General features: G+C 32.0%; 2 protein-coding genes across 5 annotated transcripts in view; both read right to left on the reverse strand.

Moving 5' to 3' along the window:
* LOC143048594 (uncharacterized) overlaps positions 1 to 1,972 on the reverse strand; it is a 148,557-nt gene extending 146,585 nt beyond the window's left edge. The window contains exons 1-2 of the mRNA XM_076222368.1: positions 1,569 to 1,972; positions 435 to 482 (exon numbers count right to left, since the gene is read on the reverse strand). Coding sequence (XP_076078483.1) covers positions 435 to 482; positions 1,569 to 1,812 — 292 coding nt within the window. The 5' untranslated portion in view covers positions 1,813 to 1,972. The remainder of the gene's footprint in view (positions 1 to 434; positions 483 to 1,568) is intronic.
* Positions 1,973 to 14,005: 12,033 nt separating this feature from the next.
* The window catches only part of LOC143048596 (uncharacterized), a 38,398-nt gene continuing 27,066 nt past the window's right edge, over positions 14,006 to 25,337 (reverse strand). For 2 of the 4 annotated variants that reach the window (XM_076222373.1, XM_076222372.1), the window contains 4 exons: positions 21,779 to 21,883; positions 21,137 to 21,172; positions 16,819 to 16,965; positions 14,006 to 14,345 (listed from right to left, as the gene is read on the reverse strand). In XM_076222373.1, the coding sequence (XP_076078488.1) occupies positions 14,172 to 14,345; positions 16,819 to 16,965; positions 21,137 to 21,172; positions 21,779 to 21,883 (462 nt within the window). In that variant the 3' untranslated portion in view covers positions 14,006 to 14,171. The remainder of the gene's footprint in view (positions 14,346 to 16,818; positions 16,966 to 21,136; positions 21,173 to 21,778; positions 21,884 to 25,337) is intronic. The other 2 variants (XM_076222374.1, XM_076222375.1) reach the window with 2 other exon arrangements.

Here is a 25,337-nt window from a genome sequence, read left to right on the forward strand (position 1 = left end):
ACCAAATTCAACAATTTATGACCTTCTTACACTCATTCTAAAGCTATTGCAACTAAAACTTTTAATCGCGTACTTTTTTTTCAGAATAAGGGTTTGGACGACTGAAAGCCGAAAGATCCTGTCAACAACTGTGATAGTTCCCTTTTTATAATTCATTATATTACATTCCTATATCTGTTGCTGAAATAGACTCACCAAAATTGTTTCCTTTTGTCGCTTGTTTCATTAAGTTTGAATTGGCCAGTTTACTGATTTCGGTTCACTTCTGGTATTAATTGAAAAGCTTGCCGTTAACTTTTGTAACTATAATAAGCCTTCCCTTGGAATCAAACCACTATTTGAAGTTTGTATGTGTGACTGACATCAAGACATCGACATATCAGGTTCATAGGGCAATTGGAAACCACACCTCTTTTTTATTTGGCGTAACTTACCTGCACCACGCACCCGATTTAATGACAATTCATGGTTATATTGTTGCCCTGCGAAAGATAAATAAATAATGTAATAAGAAAACTATTTATACAATTCCTTAGTGTCATTTTTAACATTGCTAGACAAGGGCGTGGTTTGGCTAGTCAGGTTCAACCCACAATTTTTTTCTTAAAATGTTCTGTAACAAGTCATGAAAATTGCAGTTGTTATCTAATAGTTCGTTTCTGTGTGTGTTACATTGTCGTTTTGGTTTTTGTTGCACTTCAGTGTTTCTGTTGTTTCGTTGTTTTCCTCTTATAGTTGATGTGTTTCTCTCAGTTTTAGTTGCCGAATTTATTTTCTCTCAATCGATTAATGACTTTCGAACAGCGGTATACAACTGTTGCCTTATTTACTACATGAGGATATTTTGCTTTGGATATGAAACATGATATAGTTTCAGAACTCTTCCCGCCAACTCTGACACCGCACTAGGCAATAAAGCCTTTTAACAGTTGGATCAATATATGCAATACAAAAATACCAACTGTAAATTGTCTTTTCCGGAGATTTTTCGTAATTTTGAAATTCATTGAGAAAAGTCTTCCTCAAATTTTTCAATCATAAACGTATGCACTGATTTTAATTCTTTAGGGGTTGTTGCATCAAATTCAATGGTCTATAAGAATAATTCCATTTGAACGTCCAACTTTAAACCGCGTGATTTTTGAAAATGTTTGCTCTTAACGAACGGTAGCATCAAAATTTGTCATTTGCTAGGGATCTTCAGAATTCTAAGTACAACTATGTCCTTTATAGTGACATGGATATCAGCCCTGGCCTACAATATAATTGTTTCCTCCATTTTTTTTTAATTTCTTTTCCCTTCACCTACACTTCAATTTTCTACTCATGTCTATCAAATATTTATATGTTTCAATACCATTAAAAAACATTATCCGTATGTACATTCCAATAGGCATCATTAATTAATGTAACACTTTTTGATATATTGACGAGTATGCAAAAAAGACAAACATTGGTGGACTTCGAATGTTGTCTACTCTGTTGTCGGGTTGTTGTCTCTTTGACACATTCCCCATTTCCATCACAATTTTTTCATGTATTTAAGGTTAAAATAAAAGACTTAATACCTTCTGCTTCAATGGCTAATGCAAGCTTAGGAAGCCATACGTTCATATCTCCAGTGCCATTTATGTAGGTAAATGGTCTAAGATAGCCAGGTATCTCACATTCCTCTTTTAAGACTGAGATTATGACATTTTCTTTCATTTCAGCTAACAACTTTAATATAGCGAATTCTACTTCATATTGACACCAATAACTCTTACTGTACTCCTCTGTCAAAATAAACATTGTTTTCGCGGAGTTGGACATAGCATATTCTATATTTTCTGTTATTTTTATTCCTGGAATAAAATCCGCTGAATGTTCGAAACATTTAAAGTTATAGTCATTTTGTAAGTGCTGTATTACTGTTCCCACCCACAATCTGTCACTTTCACTGTATGATATAAACACGTGGAACTTCTTTCCATCAGGCAACTCTTTTCTTTCAACTGAACGTTGCTCGTCTCCCTCAATTACCGTAGCCATATGACAATTGTCTACGCTAAAACGAAAACATTTTATTGTCAATTCTAAAATTATATTTCAGTAACTCTTGATGAAATTGATTCTGTATATTTTCAAGTAGTCTCTTTTGTATTATTATTAAAGCAAGTTCCAAAAGAAGGGCGAAATATACCAGAAAGACATCTAAACTCATTGATTGAAAACAAACTGACAACGCAATGGCTAACAAAATAAAAAACACAACATAGGAAATTAAAGGTTGCATTTTTGTAAATATCGACAATGCAGTTAATTTACCATAGGAAGTCCTTTTACGACTAAAACTGTACCACTATTACTATATCCTAGAATGCACTACTGTTATTTTCAAAGGTTAGAATATAGGTGTGTGGCATATTTTTAACGTTTATATGCATTCCCGAACTTCTTAGCGTTTCAACTAACAGTAATCTTCTTAACTACCCCTACCTTGACTGTAGGATTATCACAGATTTCAATGTTAGCAATACAGAACGCGGGCATTTTAAGCTTGGTTGAAAGTATGTAAACTATTGTAGGATGAATTTTTGTAAAAGATTCTATGTCTGGAAAATTTTAAAAGAAAACCCATCTACCTTTTTTCAAAGCCCATTATTTTTTGTTTTCTATTATATTCCATTATTTTCGCGTTTCTGTATACTATGAGCATACGTATACATATCATACATCAAGTGTATTTGGTATTAACTGTCGATTCTAAGTTTCTACTCCCTGGCGATCACTGCTATATTATATAGAGAGTATCTATATACATTTTGAAATTATAGTAGTATAATCATAGTATACATGCAGATAAACGCGAAAATAACTGTCCTGTCCCCAAGTACTTATGAACATTATGTGTTAGTTCTATTCATGTCCGACTAAAAAGTCGGTCTGATAACGTAAACAATATCCGGAAGCCTTTATGTTTGTTTTTCTACCAAAATAACCCAAACTGAATAATCATAATAATGGATGACAAATGCGACATAGCATGGTACTTATAAGACACAGAGTCATGACGATTAGTTTATTGTGGAAGGAAGAGGAGCGACACACAAAATGCCGTCTTCTCGTTTGTAAGTATAGATGCATATGTATATTAACTGGTAACATTCCAAAGTTACGGCTCTATCAGATGAAACATCTAAGAACCCTTTTGTTCATATTAATACTTATTTATCAGAATAATATCCTAAAAAAAACATAATGTTTCAGTTTTTTAAAGAATTTGAAAACAAGACTTTAATTATTGCCAGCTTATTGTGTTTACATGTTTTTGACAGGAAATGCCTAGAACCTGTTTAAAACTGTTCTGATTACATATTGGAATCATGTCAGGCTACCGTAAATGTATTGTTAAGTAGTCAACCATTCCAACATTCACGATTTATGTATCCAGTCAACATCTTACTGTACGCCTATTTATCAATAAAAGTTCACAATTTATGTCTCATATTGTCAGTTCATCATAAGCACGATAAAAAAAAGCAAAATTCGAATTTGATCTATATCTTACCAAGATAAAAAAAAAAAATACAATACGTATCAAATCAAAATCTTCATGCAGGAAGAGAAAAAATATGGCAAACTGATTTACCGAACAGGCAGGTAGACAGACAGACAGACAGACAGACAGACAATCGAAAGTCCTCATCGACTTCGCCGGTAGTGGGGAAAAAAAACATGTCCATTATGTGTCCATTGTTTTGTTTTTTTTGGGGGGAGGGGGTGTAGTGGACTGATAATCATGTCCATTATGTGTCCATTGTAGTTTATATTAGGGGAGGGGGTAGCATGACCATTTGATTTTTCGGATTTTGGAAAAGAATATAACAAAATGAAGAAAACGTTGTAAATTAAAAGTGAAGCCACGCACAAAAATAATGAGCATCTTGTCCACAAATATATAGGTTTCGAATGAGAGATACAGAATATTCGTCAGGTTTCGAACGAAATGATACGGTTCGGTTGTACTAGAACGGTGTTTACAATGTTTATTTCATTACTCTATTTCAAATCAATGTGTTTCCCCAGAAAATATATATGCAGTTATTTTCAGAATACAGGTATTTATGCTGAATCTTAATACAATCTATCATTGAAATTAATTGAAATATTGTATGATTTGTACAGTAAATTGTGATTTTCGGTTCTCATCTGCGCACTTCATTGGTTAATAAATGAATAAAAAAGTTCATTGAGAAAAAAACAAATATTGCGGTATAAATATACATTTTGTAATAATATACATGGTGTATGCTGTTATGCACACAGATTCATATTTAAATGTTATAGATAACTTCTGTTGAAATTTCACCTTATATAACAATTCCGGATTTTGACTGGTTATTAATATATTTTACGCATATTCTAACATCTTTGCTCATTTAAAACAAATTTACCCGTTTTTTACCACTAACGGTGAATACTCAAAGAGTTGGTCAAATATAAGAACTATCTACTAAACAGAAATGCTCAGTCATAAAGGGAAATGAGGTTAGTCTCTGTCCATCCCAACCTTAACTACCACTTCATTCGTGGCACTTCTGATACGTATTAAGATGAAAATATCAAACAGCCAAAACTAACTGGCATTTTTTTTTATTGTGATCAGTTTAATTAAAATCATCCATTTCATCTACGTTTTATTTGTAAACTGAATTTTAGAAGAAAAAAATATCGTCGCAGTGTTTTCCCAAAGTACGTCACTATTGTACAGGCTACGCTACTTATTGTATATTTACAAGGTCTTTCCACTATTCTGTGTAAAGAGCTCTTGTATTTATTCCGATAAGTTTTTTCTTCCTCTTCTTCCAAACTTATTACGTGCCCAATTATGTGAATCCGCAAGATGTCGCTTAGACTTTTTTTCATATGATATTGCGCTTTTGAGAGTGACCCTGCTTTGGCGAAAACTTTTTATTGTAAGAGTTATCTCCACAAACACTGTTTTCTTTGCAGTGATATATCCTCCGCAACCGTAAAAGAAAGCGACACATTTCTTCTACCAATTTGCTCGCTATATCCTAAGGATTTTCTGTCTAAATTTGACAGAAGCGATACGAAAACTTCATATTAATAAAACTTATTTCCCCTAATGCATTTGACATAAATGATATTCATTTGTTACTGGTAAACAATAAATCAGTATAAAGAAACCAGGGGGGAAAGGGAGGGGTCCTTCCTATATTTTTCGTGGTATGAGTGTGCCACAAAACAGGGTCCCTTTTTCATGCCCTGCTGGTTAGAACAGTGCCGCTTTTTCCTGCACTGCTGGTGCGAACAGGGTCTTTTTTCACCAAAGTTTTTGTCTAGAACAGGATCGCTTTTTTAACTGTTAAAGATACAGTCTAGAACCCGGATTTAGAACTGCAACAATTTTACACGGTCTGCTAACAGGGTAAATACATTTTCTGAGGATGTATGGAATAGGGTATGTTTTCAATATTTTTGTTAAGAACATGGTATGTTGTTCATTTTTTTCTGGTTTAGACCAGGCTATCGGCAAAGTTATAACCGAAATTATAGTCAGTAACCCCCGGCCTATGCCTAGACCATGTGGACGCCAAAAATAGCCTTGAGTATTAAACCGAAAGTAGCTTCTCATCAATATTTTATAAAATTGACGTGGAAAGACCTTCAATTAGTTTTTAACTTAAGTATCTTGTAAATGTTCTAGTTTGAAATATAGAATACAATATATGATCAATCAAGTGATAAGTTCAATACACACATAATCAGTTTATATCATGAAAAATTGTATATAAATAAATGTATGTGTACTTGCCCTTGATATACAATGTTGATTCACTGAACTACTGTTTTGCATTGACCTAGATATTTTATACAGATCACATTTCAGAAAGCTATTTTTACTTGTCACAGAATTTCCAGAAATGTATATGACCACTACATAATAGCAACGGCATATTTGTTTTTTTTATTTCATTTTGTCTTGAGAACTTTGTATAAGATATATGAGATTTACCAATTAATAATAAGATATTTTTATATATAGATAACCCCTAGTAACCCCTAGTTTTTGGTTGGGTTCGTGTTTTTTATTCTTTAGTTTTCTATGTTGTCATGTTGTGTCATGTTTACTATTGTTTTTCTGTTTGTCTTTTTCATTTTTAGCCATGGCGTTGTCAGTTTTTTTTTCGATTGATGAGTTAGACTGTCCCTTTGGTATCTTTCGTCCCTCTTTTGCAATATTGATATTAAATAGTAAACAAGTAATAGCTTTTCTCAAAAGCTAGTCTTATCATAGCTGGTGAAATTGGATATTGAAAATTTCAAAAACAAAAAACCTTCTAAAGGCAAATACATTACTTGAGAGCATTCACATTTCTTGGGGGAGGGAGGTATATAAACACTGGAATTTCAGGTACGTAAAAAAACTGAGTATGCGGCGACAAATAAATCTAAATTACTAAACCAATCCTTACAAATCCTTACATGCTTTCATTTTTATCATTACATAAACATAAGATATTGATAAAGAACTATCAGATTTTATTAACTAAAGAGAACACAACAGAGTCTGTGTTGATACATTTCAGAACTGTTTCTCAGTCTGGGGAACACGTCTGAAATGGACAGTTATAGATTTGACTGCATTTATTCACACATAATTTTTTTAATAGTAATCAGGGATAATACAGATACTCATGTTTTTCAGATATTATTTATAAGCACTAAAATCTTTTGTATATCATATATTCCCTGATAATGAAGAGTGTCTAAACAGAAAGTTGATGAACCAGGTGTTTGTCAAAGAACGTCTTGTACTTTTACTGAAAAAAAATTATCGGAAGGTACCAAGACCTTGTGTATAAATATTCCGTTTGAACATCACAAATGATACACGATGGTCATAAAGTATAAACTCGGAGTATTGACATTGTTTATCTTCATAATAACGTGTTATAGCATTCTTTTTTTTAATTTAATGCTTTTACTGGTTAGTCTGTTTGATACATATGATGTGGCTTTGTACTTATACATCCCGTCATTGTGTTATTGTTCTATTATAATTTTTGTATTCTTGTCCTTCATTCTTACTATTGTGTTTTGTCTATATGCCCTTTTGTGTTTCTTGGATGCATATGATGTGTCTCTGTACTTATCAATCCCGCCATTGTGTTATTGTGCTATTGATCATTTTTGTATTCTTGTCTTTAAAATTTTGTTAATAAACTTTGTCTGATGTCTTTATGTGCTTTTTTGTTACATGTTTGTTCGTTTTTAGTGATAAATTTTATGACACGATGTTGTCTGCTGTACCCATATTTTTGACATGTTTACCTATTTGTTCACACATCATTGTCAATATAATGGAATTTGATGCGACTGTCATACAAGAGAGAGGAATAGTTAGCTTTGAAACCAGGTTTAATCCACAATTTCTTCAAAAGAAAATGACTGTACCAAGTCGGGAATATGACAGTTGTTATCCATTCGTTCCAGATTTTAATATTGACATTTGATTAGAAACTGTTTTTTTTTTAATTTTCCTCTGAGTTCATTATTTTGCTATTTTACTTTTTACTTGCATATATATATATATATATATATAATATAACATCTACACACGCTTAAAAATCACGTGTCTTATGTCTATCTCTAGATTCGCCTTCCGTGACAAGGTAACACTACGACTATTGAAGTTATTTTTTTATATAGCGGATGCGGATGAGGCTAAGTGATTGGTGCTGTAGTGTATCAACGGTGTGAGTTCGAATCCCGCTGAGGGACGGACAACAATTTGTCAGTAGAAAATATAACTCTAACACTGTTGGGTGTATTTTTCAGACTTATATGTATATATGTTGTGTACAAGTTATCATTTTGTACAAATTATAATTTGTACAAAAGTATTGTACAAATTATAATTTGTATTTTGACTTTGTACAAATTGTAATTTGTACAAAAAGTGCTTGTACAAATTACAATTTGTACAAAAACGGGCAAAAAATCACTTATAACTTGTACAATAATTTATCATATGGATATTTGTGAAAAAAAGCATTGATACACATTATTGAATTGCTATTAAATGACCTCACAGTACATCTAAGTTACAAAATTCAAAAGAAGTTCTTTATCATTCCTTTAAGCAGGTGATGTAGTGATTTATGAAATCGGATATTGCACAACATTTTTTGATTCTCAAATCAATGACGACCAAGTTTTAACTGCTTCACATAGCAAGCGATGAAGCTCATGAACCGTTGCTGTGAAAAAAAATGTGTATTTCACTGTCACAGTTAGGCGTTTAGAAAAATAAATATCCCAGAAAGAAAGCGAGATTAAACCCACGATTTGGTTAGGAATATGACTTTGCTAAAGTCAGGAATATGTCAGTTGTTTTTCTGTCGTTTTTTATCAATGTTTTTTTTAACAAGGATCTTTGTTTTATAAATAAATATGACTGTGCATAAAACTTAACAGAAATCAGTTGAGGCAATACAAACTTTAAAAACAAAATACAACTTATGCAGAACAGACAGACGGACTTTTATTTTTATAAGAAAATTAGTTGGTGTAGTATTATAAAATCATCAGACCCAATGGCATTGAACCATTTATCTTTTCACAAACAAAATTTAAGTGGAATAAGTCATGTAAATCCAATCTTTTGATGTACCAATTACAATAATAAATCATCACTTGTTTAAAGAAAGATTTGATTGTTTCCTTGGATTTTTTGAAATAATGAATAAGTGGCAACAAATCTGTCGAGATCCTTTTCACGATCTTTCACGATCCATAATATCAAATTTTACAAATATACTCATTTTTGCAAAGTTTCTGAATTTAAAAAAAAAATCCAAATATCGACTAGAACTAATTATGCAGTACTATTGAATGATACTTTTTTCTAAAGGAAAAGTGGTTTATGTATTAAAAATTTGAAAAAAATCGTATTTGTTTACTTTTTTTCTCTCAAAAATTACGAAATTCAATCTGCCTTTTGTAGTCGTGTGAAAACGGTGTGTTTTGTTTATAAGGTTTAATGTGTGGTCAGTAAATAACAATTCTATCCTGTGAATCAATGCATTTTTCACCAAAATTCATATTTAAAACTGTTGTACAAGTTATAAGTGAATTTTGGTCAAATTTTGTACAAATTGTAATTTGTACAGGCACTTTTTGTACAAATTATAATTTGTACAAAGGCAAAATACAAATTATAATGTGTACAATATTTTTGTACAAATTATAATTTGTACAAAATGATAACTTGTACACAACATATATATGACTTTTGATATCTTGGAATGTCTGCAGGATGATCGCTATTCAGTTTCGAAATAACAAGCTTTTTATGAGATTGTTATATATACATTGAAGGTATATGAATAAAGTAGCAAAAAATTGCAAAAATTAGTTGATTGATCTATGTAATTGTTTTAAACGAAAGAATCCATTGTGTTTACTGTAACATACAAATAAAACTCTTGAAAACCTAAAAAAAACTTTCCCACAAGTGTAAATTAATGGCCTAAATTAGTTGCTTCCGTAAAGATACGTATACGTTTGTTGTTTTTATTTTATACAACCATTTCACATTTTTATTGTCATATTTTGATATGACAATCTCATTTTCTACAATGTAATTATAAATGATACCAAAAAACAAGAATATGTCCATAGTGCACGGATGCCACACTCGTATTATAATTTTCTATGTTTAGTGACCGTGACATAAGAGTCAAAGCTCTAATTAGGCATTCAAATGAGAAAGTTCATAGCATAGGGAAAATACGTACTAGTTCAATCAACTTCAACAAATTCCTTAGTTTATTTTGCGAAGTCGTTTTATTTTTTAGCCATGCTGTTGTCAATTTAATTTCTACTTATGACTTTGAATGTAACTCTGGTATCTCCTTTTTTTTTACAAAATATATTTCAATTATCGTAACCACAATCCCGTCCTCTTGTCCTTGAACTAATCAAAGCTGATGAATTAGCCCATGGAAGTATTATATTGACATTTTATTTCCATGATTAGACATGTATATCACCGAGTTTGTACTTTCATGCGCAACACGACAGCTGCCACATATAGTGGGAGATATTATGGACATAATTGTGCAAATCGTGATACAAGCATGAAATTTGACTAAACGATAATGAAAAAAAGTCAGGTGCTGGCCATCAAAAATTTCCATTTTTTCAAGATGACCACCGATGATTTTGCAAATGGCGTCATATCTAATTGGTTACATTTCGAAAATCCTTGAAAGCTGTCTTATAGGTATAATCCAATGTAAGTTTTGATAAAACGTAAATTACAGTTCCAAAACAACGACAAAACAACTCATAAATGACAAAAAAGAGTGACTTCCGGTTCCAAAATGGTGGCAAAAATTTTGAAAATGTATTTGTTTCTATAATTTCCATCAACTTAACAAGTGATATCACATTCTTTGTTAAGTTTATATGCCTAGTTTTGTTAGATAGACAGGTTGGTTATCTTATAATAATCTGACAGTAGCCAATACAAAAACCCGTACAAGGAAGGACAGAACGGTAGCATTTACAGTTGTCAACACAGCTGGATTTTTTGCCTTCGCATTTTATAAGTACCTGACAGGAGGATGTAACGGCAGCCGAAGAAGTCCTTTTTCGTTTCCAACTGTCATCGATTTTTTTCTTTCATCCAACCCCAGTGTTCATGACTTGGTACCTGTCGAATACATAAATCAGGCTGAGCCCAAACTTGTCTTTCTTGATATGCTTTTCTTTGAATGTGTTCCGATAAAAAAACCTCTAGTAGGCGGAACTGCATCACAATGCCGCTGCTTCCTGGGTAACAATTTACATCGCGCCTTGTTAACAGCAAAATGTTGTTCTGTCATACATGATGAAAACAAATGCTTCTATGATGTCCATGTATGTGTCTGTATACTTCAGCGAAGAACAAAACGTCCCTTACATCTGGAAATACTTCCGATGTCATCCAAACTGACCTATTCCCTTTCCCACGAAAATCCGATAAAAACAAATCCACTGAATGCACGAACGAAAGGAAGATTAGCTACACGAGGACCAAACGCATTTGATATGTCACGTACAGGAAGCAAGCCGAACATGGACAAACATTCGTGTATATGCTTCTCCATGATTACAATTGGTAGCTGGTAAGTATCGTTAGTAGTCTCTAAAGAAGCAATTCTGTCGGCAAGAAACTTGAAAAAAATCGTTTCGTTGTCATCTTCACAAAGAAAACTACTCCAGTCCCCTGGTGCTCTACTAGAACCAACACCTTTCCGTCTAGAACAAGAACCTTGCATTTGACTTGTCACATCTAGCCTTTAAATTATTCATTTAGTAAACATCAAATACAATGTCTACTCTTGAATACTCATCGATGCAAGATTTTAAGTAAGGCAGTATGACATCATTTGCAAAATCATCAAATATTGTTGCCCAACAAGGTGGCCTGGAATAAACCATTGCTACCCCACCAACGACAATTGCGTCAGAATTTGGATCAGCTAATCGCAAAATGTTTCAAGTATACCCATTTGCACCGATTTAATACCACTGTTTAAAGTGACATCCTGAGACTAAAACGGAAGAGCAGTTTGTTTTTTTATGGATAAAGAAATATTCCAAGTCAATTTGTCTACTGTGACAAGAAATAAAAGTCAAGAAAAGATATCGCAATCACTTTTAAGGTTCTCTAGCTTTGATTTTGACAGAGACGTTTACAGTTTTATTTTACGGACATAATAGGAAGTTGTTCTTTTTGATTTGGTTATAAGAAACAGGTTCTCCTTCGTTTGGCATTTGCTTCAAACGATCTTCGTATTGTTTGCCTTTGATCTTTTTAAAGAAATCCTGTTTTTGTAGAGTGTTCATGAAGTGGTTCATCTGTTATAGAATGCCTCAAACCACTAGATCTTTCAAATTCATCTGACTTCTGGTCCAGCTACCATTCATTTGTCTAAAAGGGTTCTTCGGTTAACCCTATGACAACAACATCGCCCTTCACAATTGCATTATTCTGTTTTTTTGCCTGATCAATTGTGCTATAAGAAAAATATTTGCAAGTCTTACGTACAGTAAAATTATCATTTTCAAAATCAATTGCCACCTGTGGGTGATGTTAGAGAAGAGATCGAAGCCATATCTCGGAGAAGGTCGGTAACGATCGAGAATAATTAACACGATCAAGACCTAGATAAATACGGCAGCATGCTTTATATTGACTGTTTGTACAAAATCTGACGCATGAAATGAGCATACTACCAAATTATCAAGAAGTTCCTATTTTATAATTGAACGCCAGGCATTAAACTGTGGTCTAGATGACTATATTTCCTTACACCAGTCTATCAAATCATCGAACGTCACAGAGTCATGATATGTTTATAATTTCTGTGTTTAGCTTTCTTAAGCCGATATATACAATTTAAGCAAAACTGATGCGCGTGTCTAGTCCTAGGTACATTTGTACATACATACAAAGAATCTGCCGTTCTAGGTGTTGCAATATTGGTTTTAGTGTCCATCCACTATTACGTAATATATCACCCAGAATTTTATAACAAGTCATTTCAATGTGCAATCCACCTCACATGACAATAAACTTATCTTCGCCGTACAAATCAGGCCATTCCCACTGAATAGCCATTACCAAAAGTGGCTGATCTGCCGTTACTATTGATGTTTCTACGTATTAACCACATTTAACGCCTTATCCATCGAATATCTGATCATTGCAACTGAATGGGCTTTGTTTTAAACAGTGGCATCATAGATGTTACACTTACTTTAACAGCTCTATATAAGAGCCTCGATTTTTAGAGTAATGAGATGAACTACGATTTATACCAGTGTGTCCTGGTAGTGCATAAAAATCGCTCTTTATGTCTATAAATAGTTTGCGCATGCGCAAAATTGTTTAAATCATGTATATCATAACCTTGAAACATGTTATCAAACCAAATCATAAGATCATTGAAAATCCCAAAACCCTAATTTTATAGTAAATAGTCAAATGTTTTTTAAAGGAATTTTGATACATTTCGCGCATGTGCAAACCCGTTATATTACAAATATTCATTTTTAGTAAATGTTTACACATGTAAGGAAGGTAACTACCAAACTTGATAGCTGTTTTTCACTAAAAGAAGGTAAAAGAAAAGTTTTCCAGTAAAAAATTAGTATTTTCAAACTGTAAAAACATCCATTTTAGAAAAAGGCCGTGGCCATCTTGAAAAAATGATTTTTTTAGTGGCCAGCAGTTGTTTCTTAAAAAGAACATAATAATGATGCTTTGTGGTAATTTTCATGCTTGTATCATCATTGCACAATTCCCTGAGTTTACTCTTGATCATTATGATTGTATTCGTGTTGTTCTGTCTTTAGTTTTATATTTCAGTTTTTACAGGACGAAAGTTTACTTTTGATTATAATGATATTACTAATAACACAGTTTTCTATATTTTTCTATTTCGTCCCTGTATTTAATTCAACAGTTGAATTAATTGTGATAAAAAACACGTTTAAGACACTTCTTTTGTGTAATTGCACGCCATATCCATTCGTTACATTGCAATCAGCATTTCCCTTTAAAATATAAGTAAACAAGAATGTGTCCATAGTACAGGAATGCCCCACTCGCACTTTCATTTTCCATGTTCAGTGGACCGTGAAATTGGATCACAACTTTAATTTGGCACTTAAATTAGAAAGATCATATTATAGGAAAATTGTGTACGAAGTTTTAAGTTGATTGAACTTCGCACTATCATTTTCTATGTTCAGTGGACTAACGGATAGACGGACGCACAGACCAGAAAACATAATGCCCCTCTACTATCGAAGATGGATCGTAGGTGGGCATAAAAAGTTCCACCACTCAAGAAACCTCTAATCTTCAAATTTGAACAGTGTGGAGACATTCCGTAGTCAACTGAGTTATGTGTTGAATCAAATCAATGACTCTTGATGATTCGTTTAACAAATATTAACACATTTACAACAATGTCATAGTGTTTATGACTTGCTGTTTAAGTCATAATTCCTAAGAGAGATGTAAGTTAAATAACATTAAAATCATTTACATTACAAAGATTTTACAAACGAAAGAGTATATATATGTTAATAGTTCATCGACCCTACACGATCTGCATTTTTGCTAAATTAAGTGACTCAGCAAACTGACAAATACATTTTGCTTTTGTTGCATGCCTTTTATTATCCACAGCAAGATCTAGTTTTTCATTCATATAATCCATGAGGTAGGCACTAGATAAGTCCAGTAGGTAACTAGTTACCGTCTCCTGCAACAACTACAACAACAAGATAATTTGTAAAACATGTATATGTCAAACAAATATGCAAATAAATAGAATGAATGTAAAATTAATAGGAACATGTAGTCGAACATATGTAAAATAGCTATACAGTCGTATAAATGTCCAACACACCCGCAGTCAAATAAATGTCAAAAAAATATTCAGTCACATGTATAAAATAAAAATAAAATACTCCGCTGAGCGCAGCTTCATACGACCGCAGAGGTCGAACCCTGAACAGTTGGGGCAAGTATGGACACAACATGCAAGCTTGATACAGCTCTGAATTTTGATTGTGATTACAATTTGACACAATATAGGTTTCTGACAGAATGAATGCGGTCTAAATACCTATTATGATCCAATATCCAAAAAGAAAAAAAATATTAAAAAAGAAACCCCGCCCAAATTTTTTGAACCCCCTTATGATTCATCACCCAAAACTCAATCCCAGCCTTTATTTTGTGGTATGGTACCTTGCAGTACAACTTCAGGAAGATCCATACACTTGAAGACATGTTATTTGCTGAAAACTAGAAAAATGCTTATTTTGGCCCCTTATTCCTAAACCTTTTGGGCAAATACCCCAAAATCAATGCCATATCTCCCTTTGTGATATGGAACCTTGTAGTACAATTTCAGAAAGATTCATACAAGTTATTGTCATGAAACTAGAAAAATGCTTGATTTTTTACCCTTTTTTGGCCCTAAATTCCTAAAATTTTGAGGCAATTACCCCAAAACTCAAACCCATTTTTCCCTTTGTGATATGGAACCTTGTAGGAAAATGTAAGGGAGATCCAAACACTAACACACAAGTTATTGTCTGGAAGTTACCACAAAATGCTTATTTTTGGCCCCTTTTTCCTTCACTGCGCTATAAAACCAGGTTTAATCCACCTTTTTCTACATTTGAAAATGCCTGTACCAATTCAGGAATATGAGATTTCTTGTCCATTCGTTTTTGATGTGTTTTGTTATTTGATTTTGCCATGTGATTATGGACTTTCCGAATTGATTTTCCTCTAATTTCAGTATTTGTGTGATTTTACTGTTTAGTACTATAACCCCAAAAATCAATCCCAACCTTCCTTTTGTGATATTAAACCTTACGGTAAAATTTCATAGAGATCCATTTACTTAAACTAAAGTTATTGTGCGAAACCCAATGTGTCTTCGGACGACGCCGACGACGACGCCAATGTCAATCATACAATATAAATGACCGCAAAAATTGTTTGCAGTCGTATAAAATTCTGTCGTAAGTTCATTTAACATAATAGAAGTATTGTGTACTTGTTATCAGTTCTTTACTGGCCAAAACTCAATTATGACGTTAAATTTCTTTGCTTTTCTAAGCTTTCATATTTGTTGCGTAATAAACGAAGTTGACAATTCCTGAAAACATTATGCAACAAGAATCGAAGCAAAAGTTAGCAAAGGAACAAAAAATAAACATCAGATTATCCCAGTGTCATATGTTCAGTGAACTGTGGAACTAAGTTTATAACCTTGATTTTAGAATTTAGAAAGGATGTATCTGAATGAATATGTATAGATTTTGATCATTATTAACCTCGTTGTAAACCTTTACGTCATTATATCTCTTAGGTCATTTTGCATGGACAATCATATCACATCATCTTTTTTTCAATAGTGTATTAAATTTCTTTTAACTACTACACTAAAAAATATTCTGACCAAAACAATAAACTGATATGGAATAACAGACGAATGCACATATCACTAGGCAGAACATATAGTGCCCCTCTGCTATCTAAGACGGGTCATTCAAAACGTGTAAGGTCGTAAATATTTTCAAATAATTATACTACCTCACGTATATAAAACAAATACACATTTGTGTACATATATATTGTCATCCTTTACGATAGACAAACACCAGCTGAAAGGTATGCCATCAACTTGCCACTATACATCATGTAACGAGGAAAAGCATTTATCGTCTAACGAAAGCCACATTTGTATAAAGCCTAGTTGGTCGAGTGGGCTAGGGCGCTGGACACAGTTCAATCGGTACTGCCACGATGCATCAGATGCAAGGGTTCGGATTTCTCTTAGGAAAGAACAAAACATTTGCAGATCGAACATTGCTAGACTATGTTCGAGACGATATATATTGTGTTATAAGTATCATTACATGAATATTATAAGAAAAATCTAACATAACGGTGAACTGAATGTATTTTATATCAAAATTTATAATTTGCAGAAACATAATTGTAGTTCAAAAAATTAAAATTCGTAAAGCTCGGGAAACTATGCTATACATATAGCTTTCGTGAGTCGAGTGACGTCTGTTCTTGTCAGCTTTACCTTGGTTTATTACACAGTTCTTGATGTATGGTGACATAGGAATAAATTGCAAACAAGCTATTCTATAAGTATAAAGTATAACATAATAATATATATATATATGTATGTCCATATACTTAATTGCCTCTACCTGTTCATCACATGTAACTGAATCCTCAGTTGTATTATCTAATAGTGCTTCATCATCATCATCCCCGTCGTTCATATTAACAGCTACCATTTCACGTCTTTGATTATCTCGGATTCTGTTGTTATGTAGTTCTGAAGCCATATGATTCTACAGCATAAAATGATATGTGGTATAGGTATGTTCAGTAATGATTGAATTTCGAACCAAACAGCTATTATGCATTAACAAGTCCTCTAAGACCAAACAATACTTTTTTTTAAAATCAGGTTCAATAGTACAATCAATTTTTTAACACTATCACAGAAGTAACATGCGTAAGTTCGACACTTCAGTTACTCCCTTGTTATCTATTAATATTGGTTATTTGCAGAATGTGCAGCAGCAGTTTTGTACTTCTGAAAAACAATAATTAATAAACTGTCTCGACTTTGTATAAAAGTGACACCTAACATCCACGTATTCCAACATCAATCCGAATTCTGATAGTAAACAATCTTATTCGGAAGACTCCGTATACATACTATAAGTATTTTATTGTAATTATATTACAAAATATTGATCACATGATGCTAGTATTACTAGACTTGCAATTGCTTTACATCAATCCGACATTAATTTAATGTTTCGGCGGTTTTTGTATTATATGCTAATGATAAATGTATAACATTTATGAAAGGGTTTAAGCATTTTAGGCCCACCATCATCAGGGATTTACCTATATCAACTTATTTTAATTTTGTCGTTGTCAATAGATCTACAATATGTTTATGCTTTGTATAAGCTATTATTGATTTGCATGAAAATATTTCGTTTCAAACTGCATCATGTTTTATTAGATCCTAATGTTTACTAATGCATTGTTTTAATTTATGAACGCATGGATTAAATTTCGTTGCCAACACTTAAGGAAAAACCTTTGTGTTTTGTTTGGCCTTTTTCTGATTAAATCAGATCTGTTACATGAGAATGCCTCAGTTATGTATCCATGCATTCATAAATTAAAACAATGCATTAGTAAACATTGGGATCTACTAAAACAAGATGCAGTTTGCAACGAAATATTTTCACGCAAACCAATAATAGCTTATAAAAAGCATAGAAATATTGTAGATCTATTGACAACGACAAAATTAAAATACATTGATATAGGTAAATCCCTGATGACTGATGATGACGGGCCTAAAATGCTAAAACCCTTTCATAAATGTTATACATTTATCATTAGCATATAATACAGAAACCGCCGAAACATTAAATTAATGTCGGATTGATGTAAAGCAATTGCAAGTCTGGTACTACTAGCATGATGTGATCAATATTTTGTAATATAATTATAATAAAATACTTATAGTATGTATACGGAGTCTTCCGAATAAGATTGTTTTCTATCGGAATGCGGATTGATGTTGGAATACGTGGATGTTAGGTGTCACTTTTATACAAAAAAAAGTATTCAGAGGAAATATGAATGTGTCCTTATGAAGTTGAATCAGAATTTCTAGATTAAATCTCGTAAATAGTATTATATTTTTATTTAATAGTAATATAATGTTTGAAAGTAAAAATTGGTTTAAACTAAGATTTTGTCGTTGATGACGTCATGCATATTGAAAATTTATTGCACTAGTGCAATATTACAATTATTGCACGCTAAATTTTGGTTACTTTCTGTGGGAAATATTATATTGCTATACAATAATATCAGATTATTACATGGCATTTTTCATATCGCATGTATTTTCAGCCCTAGGTTCAATATCAGCACAAGAGCCGCATGGCTCAAGGGCTGATATTGACCGAGGGCTGATAATACGTCCGATATGGCAATGACATGTTATGATCTTTTCATCATATGCTTCATATCAACAATGGAAAAAATAACAGATTCATATATTGATCATTTTACGTGGTTCCCAAATAGAAATTCAGAGAGTGAAAAGTTCATGGACGTCGGACTCAAAATTTATAACATTCGATATGAAATCTTTTTACCATATGCCTCAACAGAGACGAAAAAAAATCTAATATGAACGAATTGACAAAACATCAACAATATACATTATGAACACTGTTTGGAACAGGCATCTTTTCCCATTAACTTTGAATTTTTATTTATGTTCGGAACTAATGAAAAATGCATTTATTTAATAATTTGTTTGTTTTTTTATATTTTTTTTTTATTATTATATTACACAATTCACTTTTCAGTATCCAAATAATTGTTTTGTACACTAGTTTGTAATGTTTTCAACTGGAAACGTAGCATTGCGGTGTATTTTCCAGAATATGCCGAGTATCACCGGAATGCCATGCGATAACGTTACGGAAAGGCATGTGATAACAATCGAAGCATGTGATAAACTTTTCATATCAGCAACAATTCGAAAAATATGAAAGATACGTTAATTTAATGCTATTATCATACAGTAAAAATCATATGTTATTTAGTCTAAGTATATGATAATACGTTTTATTTATTTTATTATTTGGACCCTCTAGATAAGCTAGGGTTAAGAAACCCTTGTCCATTTTTAAATGTTAAATGAAATGTATCGAAACATGTGTAATGTAATGTAACTTTTCTTTTTCTTTTTCAAGGAACCGTCGCCTAATTTCTATGGTGGATGAACTCCTTTTAATTGTAAATTATATTTTTAGCAACATTATTAGCCATGTATCCTTAGACCTCCTAGCGAGTTAGACAGGGTCAGGGAAACATTTGTCAAATATATTTTAGCGTAGCTCGAAAGGAGTCTTCATGTATATTGGGACTATATGTGAAAGTATTGGTAACCATTTTGGTTTCCAAATACCTGACTTTGTATAGAACATGGAACATTTAGTCCTTGCATAGTTATATTGTTTTATACACGTCAGGTAAAAAAACGCAATAATACATGTTTTATTTGTTCTTCAAAGTTTACTTGTAAATATTTCGAACACTTGAAATAAAAAAAAATCTCTTGATAACTGTACAATTCGGGAAGCATCTGTTGACAGTGCTTGCTATTCACTTGTATTTATAGGGTTCAATGTTAATCTATGTCTTCAATAGACAAAAAGAAAAAAATACGTTAATGATGCAATCAAAACCCACAAGGCGAAGAAGACAGACAATTATGTAATGACCAAAATAAAAAAAAGATAAAGAATCCAACATCAGTCTCACAAAACCCTATACACACACGATTAGGCAAAAGAAATATACAAACAAGCCATGTGTGTACTCATGTGTTCTACAGTCATATTTTCCTGTTCTATAATAGACACCCGTCGTGATACTTTTAAACTTTGTAGGTAAGTCATGTTATTCCTGAAGGGCACGACATTAAACTATGTTCAACAGAGGAAGTAAGAAAATAATTTGACACCCCAAATCTAAAATTTTACAGGACGTTACAGCGCACATACGCAAAACATGTATTTTTAATTCTATGAAAAACAACTGTTTTCTAAAAAAAAGAAATGCAAACAATTTGAAGATTTAAAAAAAATAAGTCGATAAGATGAAATCACTAATTACAGTTCACCAAAAAAACACCACTTTTGATTACGTACCACAAATTCCACTACACACTGGTATTGAAATTGCTAGAAGTTTCAGACACTCCTGTTTTTTCTGCTACATTTAAATGAGCAATTATGGAGTAACAATGTTGAATGGAACTCGGCTTAAAAACGAAACATCCGAATTATATTGCAATTATAGTTTTGTTCAAACTTAGAATCATGTAGTCACTGTCCACGACTGGTTTTGTATCGGTAAACTTTTTTTTTTTTAGAACATATCTGTCTATCAAAACGCCCGCAACACCTTAACAGCTTAACAGTTGTTTACGAGTTAGGGTAGCCGAAAGTACTGTTGATCATCTACAAAAACTGACACATTCCAAAATATTTATTTAGTTTAGCATTCCTAAACCATATGGTAATAGTTGATCAGACTATTTCCTTTCATTACCAACCACAAACCAAATATTGATCTGTCATACACGTTTACTAAGAAACACAAGGTTTTCTGAACATTAAGCTTACAATGAAACCCAAAACAAAATACATTGGTTCCTAAAATATTTTTCTTTTCTTGAAAGAAGTTATAGTATTAATGCATCAACCAGTAGGTATAATTAAATTCATCTGTTTCAAGATAAGATATGCAAGATGTAACTTCAATAAGCTTAAGTTTCTTTCAAACTATGGATTACTGGTGCAACCAATTAATTTTTCTAGAAAAAGCTAATGTATATATCATAAATATCTTATATACATGCATATGTATGAATCAAAACATTTGTGCATAGATATCATAAATACTTACTACACATGATGTCATGTCAAAAAATAGGAAATAAATCTGATATTGTGTTAAGGAAATATTATAACCTATGTGTATTTTGCATTAAGCTAAATGACTACCTAGTTTAATAGCAAGGTTGCCTCGGACCAATAACAAGGTCAATACAGAAAAATTTAGAAATTATATCTTTTTTAATAAACTATTGTGTGTATCGAGGGAGTGGGTGGTGTATTTCTTTTCACAAGATTTTTAGATTTTTTCCAAGAACTTGAACATTCCCAATCTGAGTTTTCTTATACAAGCTACAAAATCAAATGATCTGGTGCTGTTGAGAGATGTCTTCCACGTTTCTGTTTCTGGAAACCGAGGTTGTTTTTTTTTTTTATTCTTTTCATTATTTGTTTTTGTCTTTTTATTTTTTGTTTTTGTCTTTTTATTTTTCTTTCTCTTCGCATTTTATTTTTGTTTAAAATATTATTGATCTTCGTTAGCTGTAATGATACATGTAATATCAATGTATTTTTTCAGTTTAGATAAAATGTAAGATTTCGGCCTAAATATAACTTATTTCATAATATCTTGCTTCTTTGTTAAATGTTAGGTTCTTATCCGTACATCTCTTTGTCAATTATAGATTTAAAATAATTGATTTGCAAAGGATACAGTAAAATTAGCAGTCAATCTTTGTCTTTTATAAGTAACCATGACCTTATTTGGTAAAAGTCTTCTGTTAACCTCCAGTAAAGTGTGTTTCATCTCAAGTCGCCCCTGTGTTAAAAAGAATATAAAAAAGAAGATGTGGTATGATTGCCAATGAGACAACTATCCACAGAAGACCAAAATGACACAGATATAAACAACTATAGGTCACCGTATGGCCTTCAACAATGAGCAAAGCCCATACCGCATAGTCAGCTATAACATGCCCCGATAAGACAATGTAAAACAATTCAAACGAGAAAACTAACGGCCTTATATATGTAAAAAAATGAAAGAAAAACAAATATGTAACACATAAACAAACGATAACCACTAAATTACAGGCTCCTGACTTTGGACAGGCAAATACATAAATAATGTGGCGGGGTTAAACACGTTAGTGGGATCCCAACCCTCTCCCTAACCTGGCACAGTGATATAACAGTACAACATGAGAACGAACTATAAAAATCAGTTGAAAAAGGCTTAACTCATCAGATGGACAAAAATACAAGTGAAGAATATATTAAGATAGTAAATGCTATTTAACATATAACAATACAATAACAACTGGTTCGTAATTCTATTATGCTGTGTTTGTGTAATGTCCTAAATTAATTTAAGATATTCGTTGATATTCTGTGGTTAACATGTCAAAATATACTATAACATTATGTATTTATGTTTTTCTTTGTGTTGAGTGTTCTTGCATTTATTTGTACTGTATTCCTGTCATGTAATGTTGTCATTTTAGCGGTATGCTTAACATTGCAATAAAGTGCGAGGTTTGGCTAGCCACATCTCTGTTTCATAAAATGTCCTGTAACAAGGCAAGAATACGGCAGTTGTTATCTAATAGTTCGTTTCTATGTATGTATGTATGTTGCATTGTCATTTTTGTTGTTGCACTTCAAATTTTCTGTGGTTTTCCTCGCATAGTTGACGTGTTTCTGTCGGTTTTAGTTTGTAATCCGGATTTATTTTCTCCTAATCGATTTATGACATTTGAACCGCGGTATAAATTAAAATCACAAAAAATACTTAGCTCCGAGGAAAATTCAAAACGAAAAGGCCCTAATCAAATGGCAAAATCAAAAGCTCAAACACATCAAACGAATGGAAAACAGCTGTCATATTTCTAAAAAGATCTGAATGAAATTAAACTGCTGTAACTCATGTAAAGCCTTGTTTTGTAATCTTAAATAGAAAATAAGCTAGATATTCTTACATGTAGTGTGAAGAGATTATTAAGCTGTAAAATCCCTTCTTCACAACATCTATATAATGTATCACAATTTATGGCTGAACAACTATATCTAGATATTTCAGTTTAACATGGAAAACTCTACAGAAACATGTACAACAAAATTAAAAAGGATTATATTTTCGGCCCCTTATGTTGCATTTCCTTAATGAAAGGTGATGTTTTGTTTGGCTCTTGCTTAAGACCTACATCAAAAGTTCAATGTAGGAATGTAGGGTGTAAAACAAATTAATTCACACTGGTTTACGATTTTGATTTTGTTTTGGTTTTTCTTTTCAAATGAACATCTAATACAGTGTTTACATTGTGCGGGAACTTGGTCTTATAAATTTATGAATATTATATGATTAATAAACAACACATTACTCTACTAAAACACACATTTTAAAATCATTTAACTCGCTTCTCCTAAATTTATATAGCAAACAACCAAACAACAGAGAATTAGTTACTGACCTTAAACGACAATTCATTCTGCTTACTACAATTCCGATTCACAGTCTTATGAACCAACTAATTTGCACAACTTTATATAGCAGAACTGGACTAAATTTGACACGTGCATTATTATAACCGAGTACATTAGCTTTCTTTGATCTATGTTTTAATAAACAATGAAATACCAGAAAACGGGACAATTATTTAATCTTGACTGTTCAAATCTAGTAGTTGTAAAAAGTATGTATATTTATATAATGACTTCTAAGCTGGCAAATTCATCAATTTGCTGGGATTCATTTTTTTTATCACTATATTTATATATTCCATCTGCCCGGGTTTGTAGAGACGTTTTGGATTTCAATGAACGTAATCTATGTATAACTGGTAAAATGTAAGTCAATGATTTTGACACCACACATTACTTTAAAACCATTAATTTTTTTTTAAGATACAAATATTTGGTTTGGAAGTTTTACTGTACCTGTAGAAATATATTACTAACGGGATAGCACATTTTTATTTTTACGGTTATGTTTATCGCAACCGTGAATTTAGATGCTATCCTGATAGACATATACTGTATATCATATGTATTTGTATTCATTATTTTGAAATACAAATTCATTATTCAGAAACATGTACGACAAAATTAAAAAGGATTATATTTTCGGCCCCTTATGTTGCATTTCCTTAATGAAAGGTGATGTTTTGTTTGGCTCTTGCTTAAGACCTACATCAAAAGTTCAATGTAGGAATGTAGGATGTAAAACAAATTAATTCACACTGGTTTACGATTTTGATTTTGTTTTGGTTTTTCTTTTCAAATGAACATCTAATACAGTGTTTACATTGTGCGGGAACTTGGTCTTATAAATTTATGAATATTATATGATTAATAAACAACAAATTACTCTACTAAAACACACATTTTAAAATCATTTAACTCGCTTCTCCTAAATTTATATAGAAAACAACCAAACAACAGAGAATTAGTTACTGACCTTAAACGACAATTCAGTCTGCTTACTACAATTCCGATTCACAGTCTTATGAACCAACTAATTTGCACAACTTTATATAGCAGAACTGGACTAAATTTGACACGTGCATTATTATAACCGAGTACATTAGCTTTCTTTGATCTATGTTTTAATAAACAATGAAATACCAGAAAACGGGACAATTATTTAATCTTGACTGTTCAAATCTAGTAGTTGTAAAAAGTATGTATATTTATATAATGACTTCTAAGCTGGCAAATTTATCAATTTGCTGGGATTCATTTTTTTTTATCACTATATTTATATATTCCATCTGCCCGGGTTTGTAGAGACGTTTTGGATTTCAATGAACGTAATCTATGTATAACTGGTAAAATGTAAGTCAATGATTTTGACACCACACATTACTTTAAAACCATTAATTTTTTTTTAAGATACAAATATTTGGTTTGGAAGTTTTACTGTACCTGTAGAAATATATTACTAACGGGATAGCACATTCTTATTTTTACGGTTATGTTTATCGCAACCGTGAATTTAGATGCTATCCTGATAGACATATACTGTATACATGTATCATATGTATTTGTATTCATTATTTTGTACATAAATCAGTTCGTTAGTTTTTTCCTCTGAACTGTTGTACATTTTTCATTTCGGGGACTTTTAAAGCTGAATTTGCGGAATGGGTTTTGCACATGTAAGAAATTTAAAAGGTCTCACGGTGATTTAAAGTTCTATTTTATTTTGTCTGGTTGATATCGAGAGTTGTCTCATTGGCAATCATACCATATCTTCTTATTTTTATGATTATCCA

The sequence above is a fragment of the Mytilus galloprovincialis genome, chromosome 10 (genome assembly GCF_965363235.1).
Source record: "Mytilus galloprovincialis chromosome 10, xbMytGall1.hap1.1, whole genome shotgun sequence".
Taxonomy (NCBI): domain Eukaryota; kingdom Metazoa; phylum Mollusca; class Bivalvia; order Mytilida; family Mytilidae; genus Mytilus; species Mytilus galloprovincialis.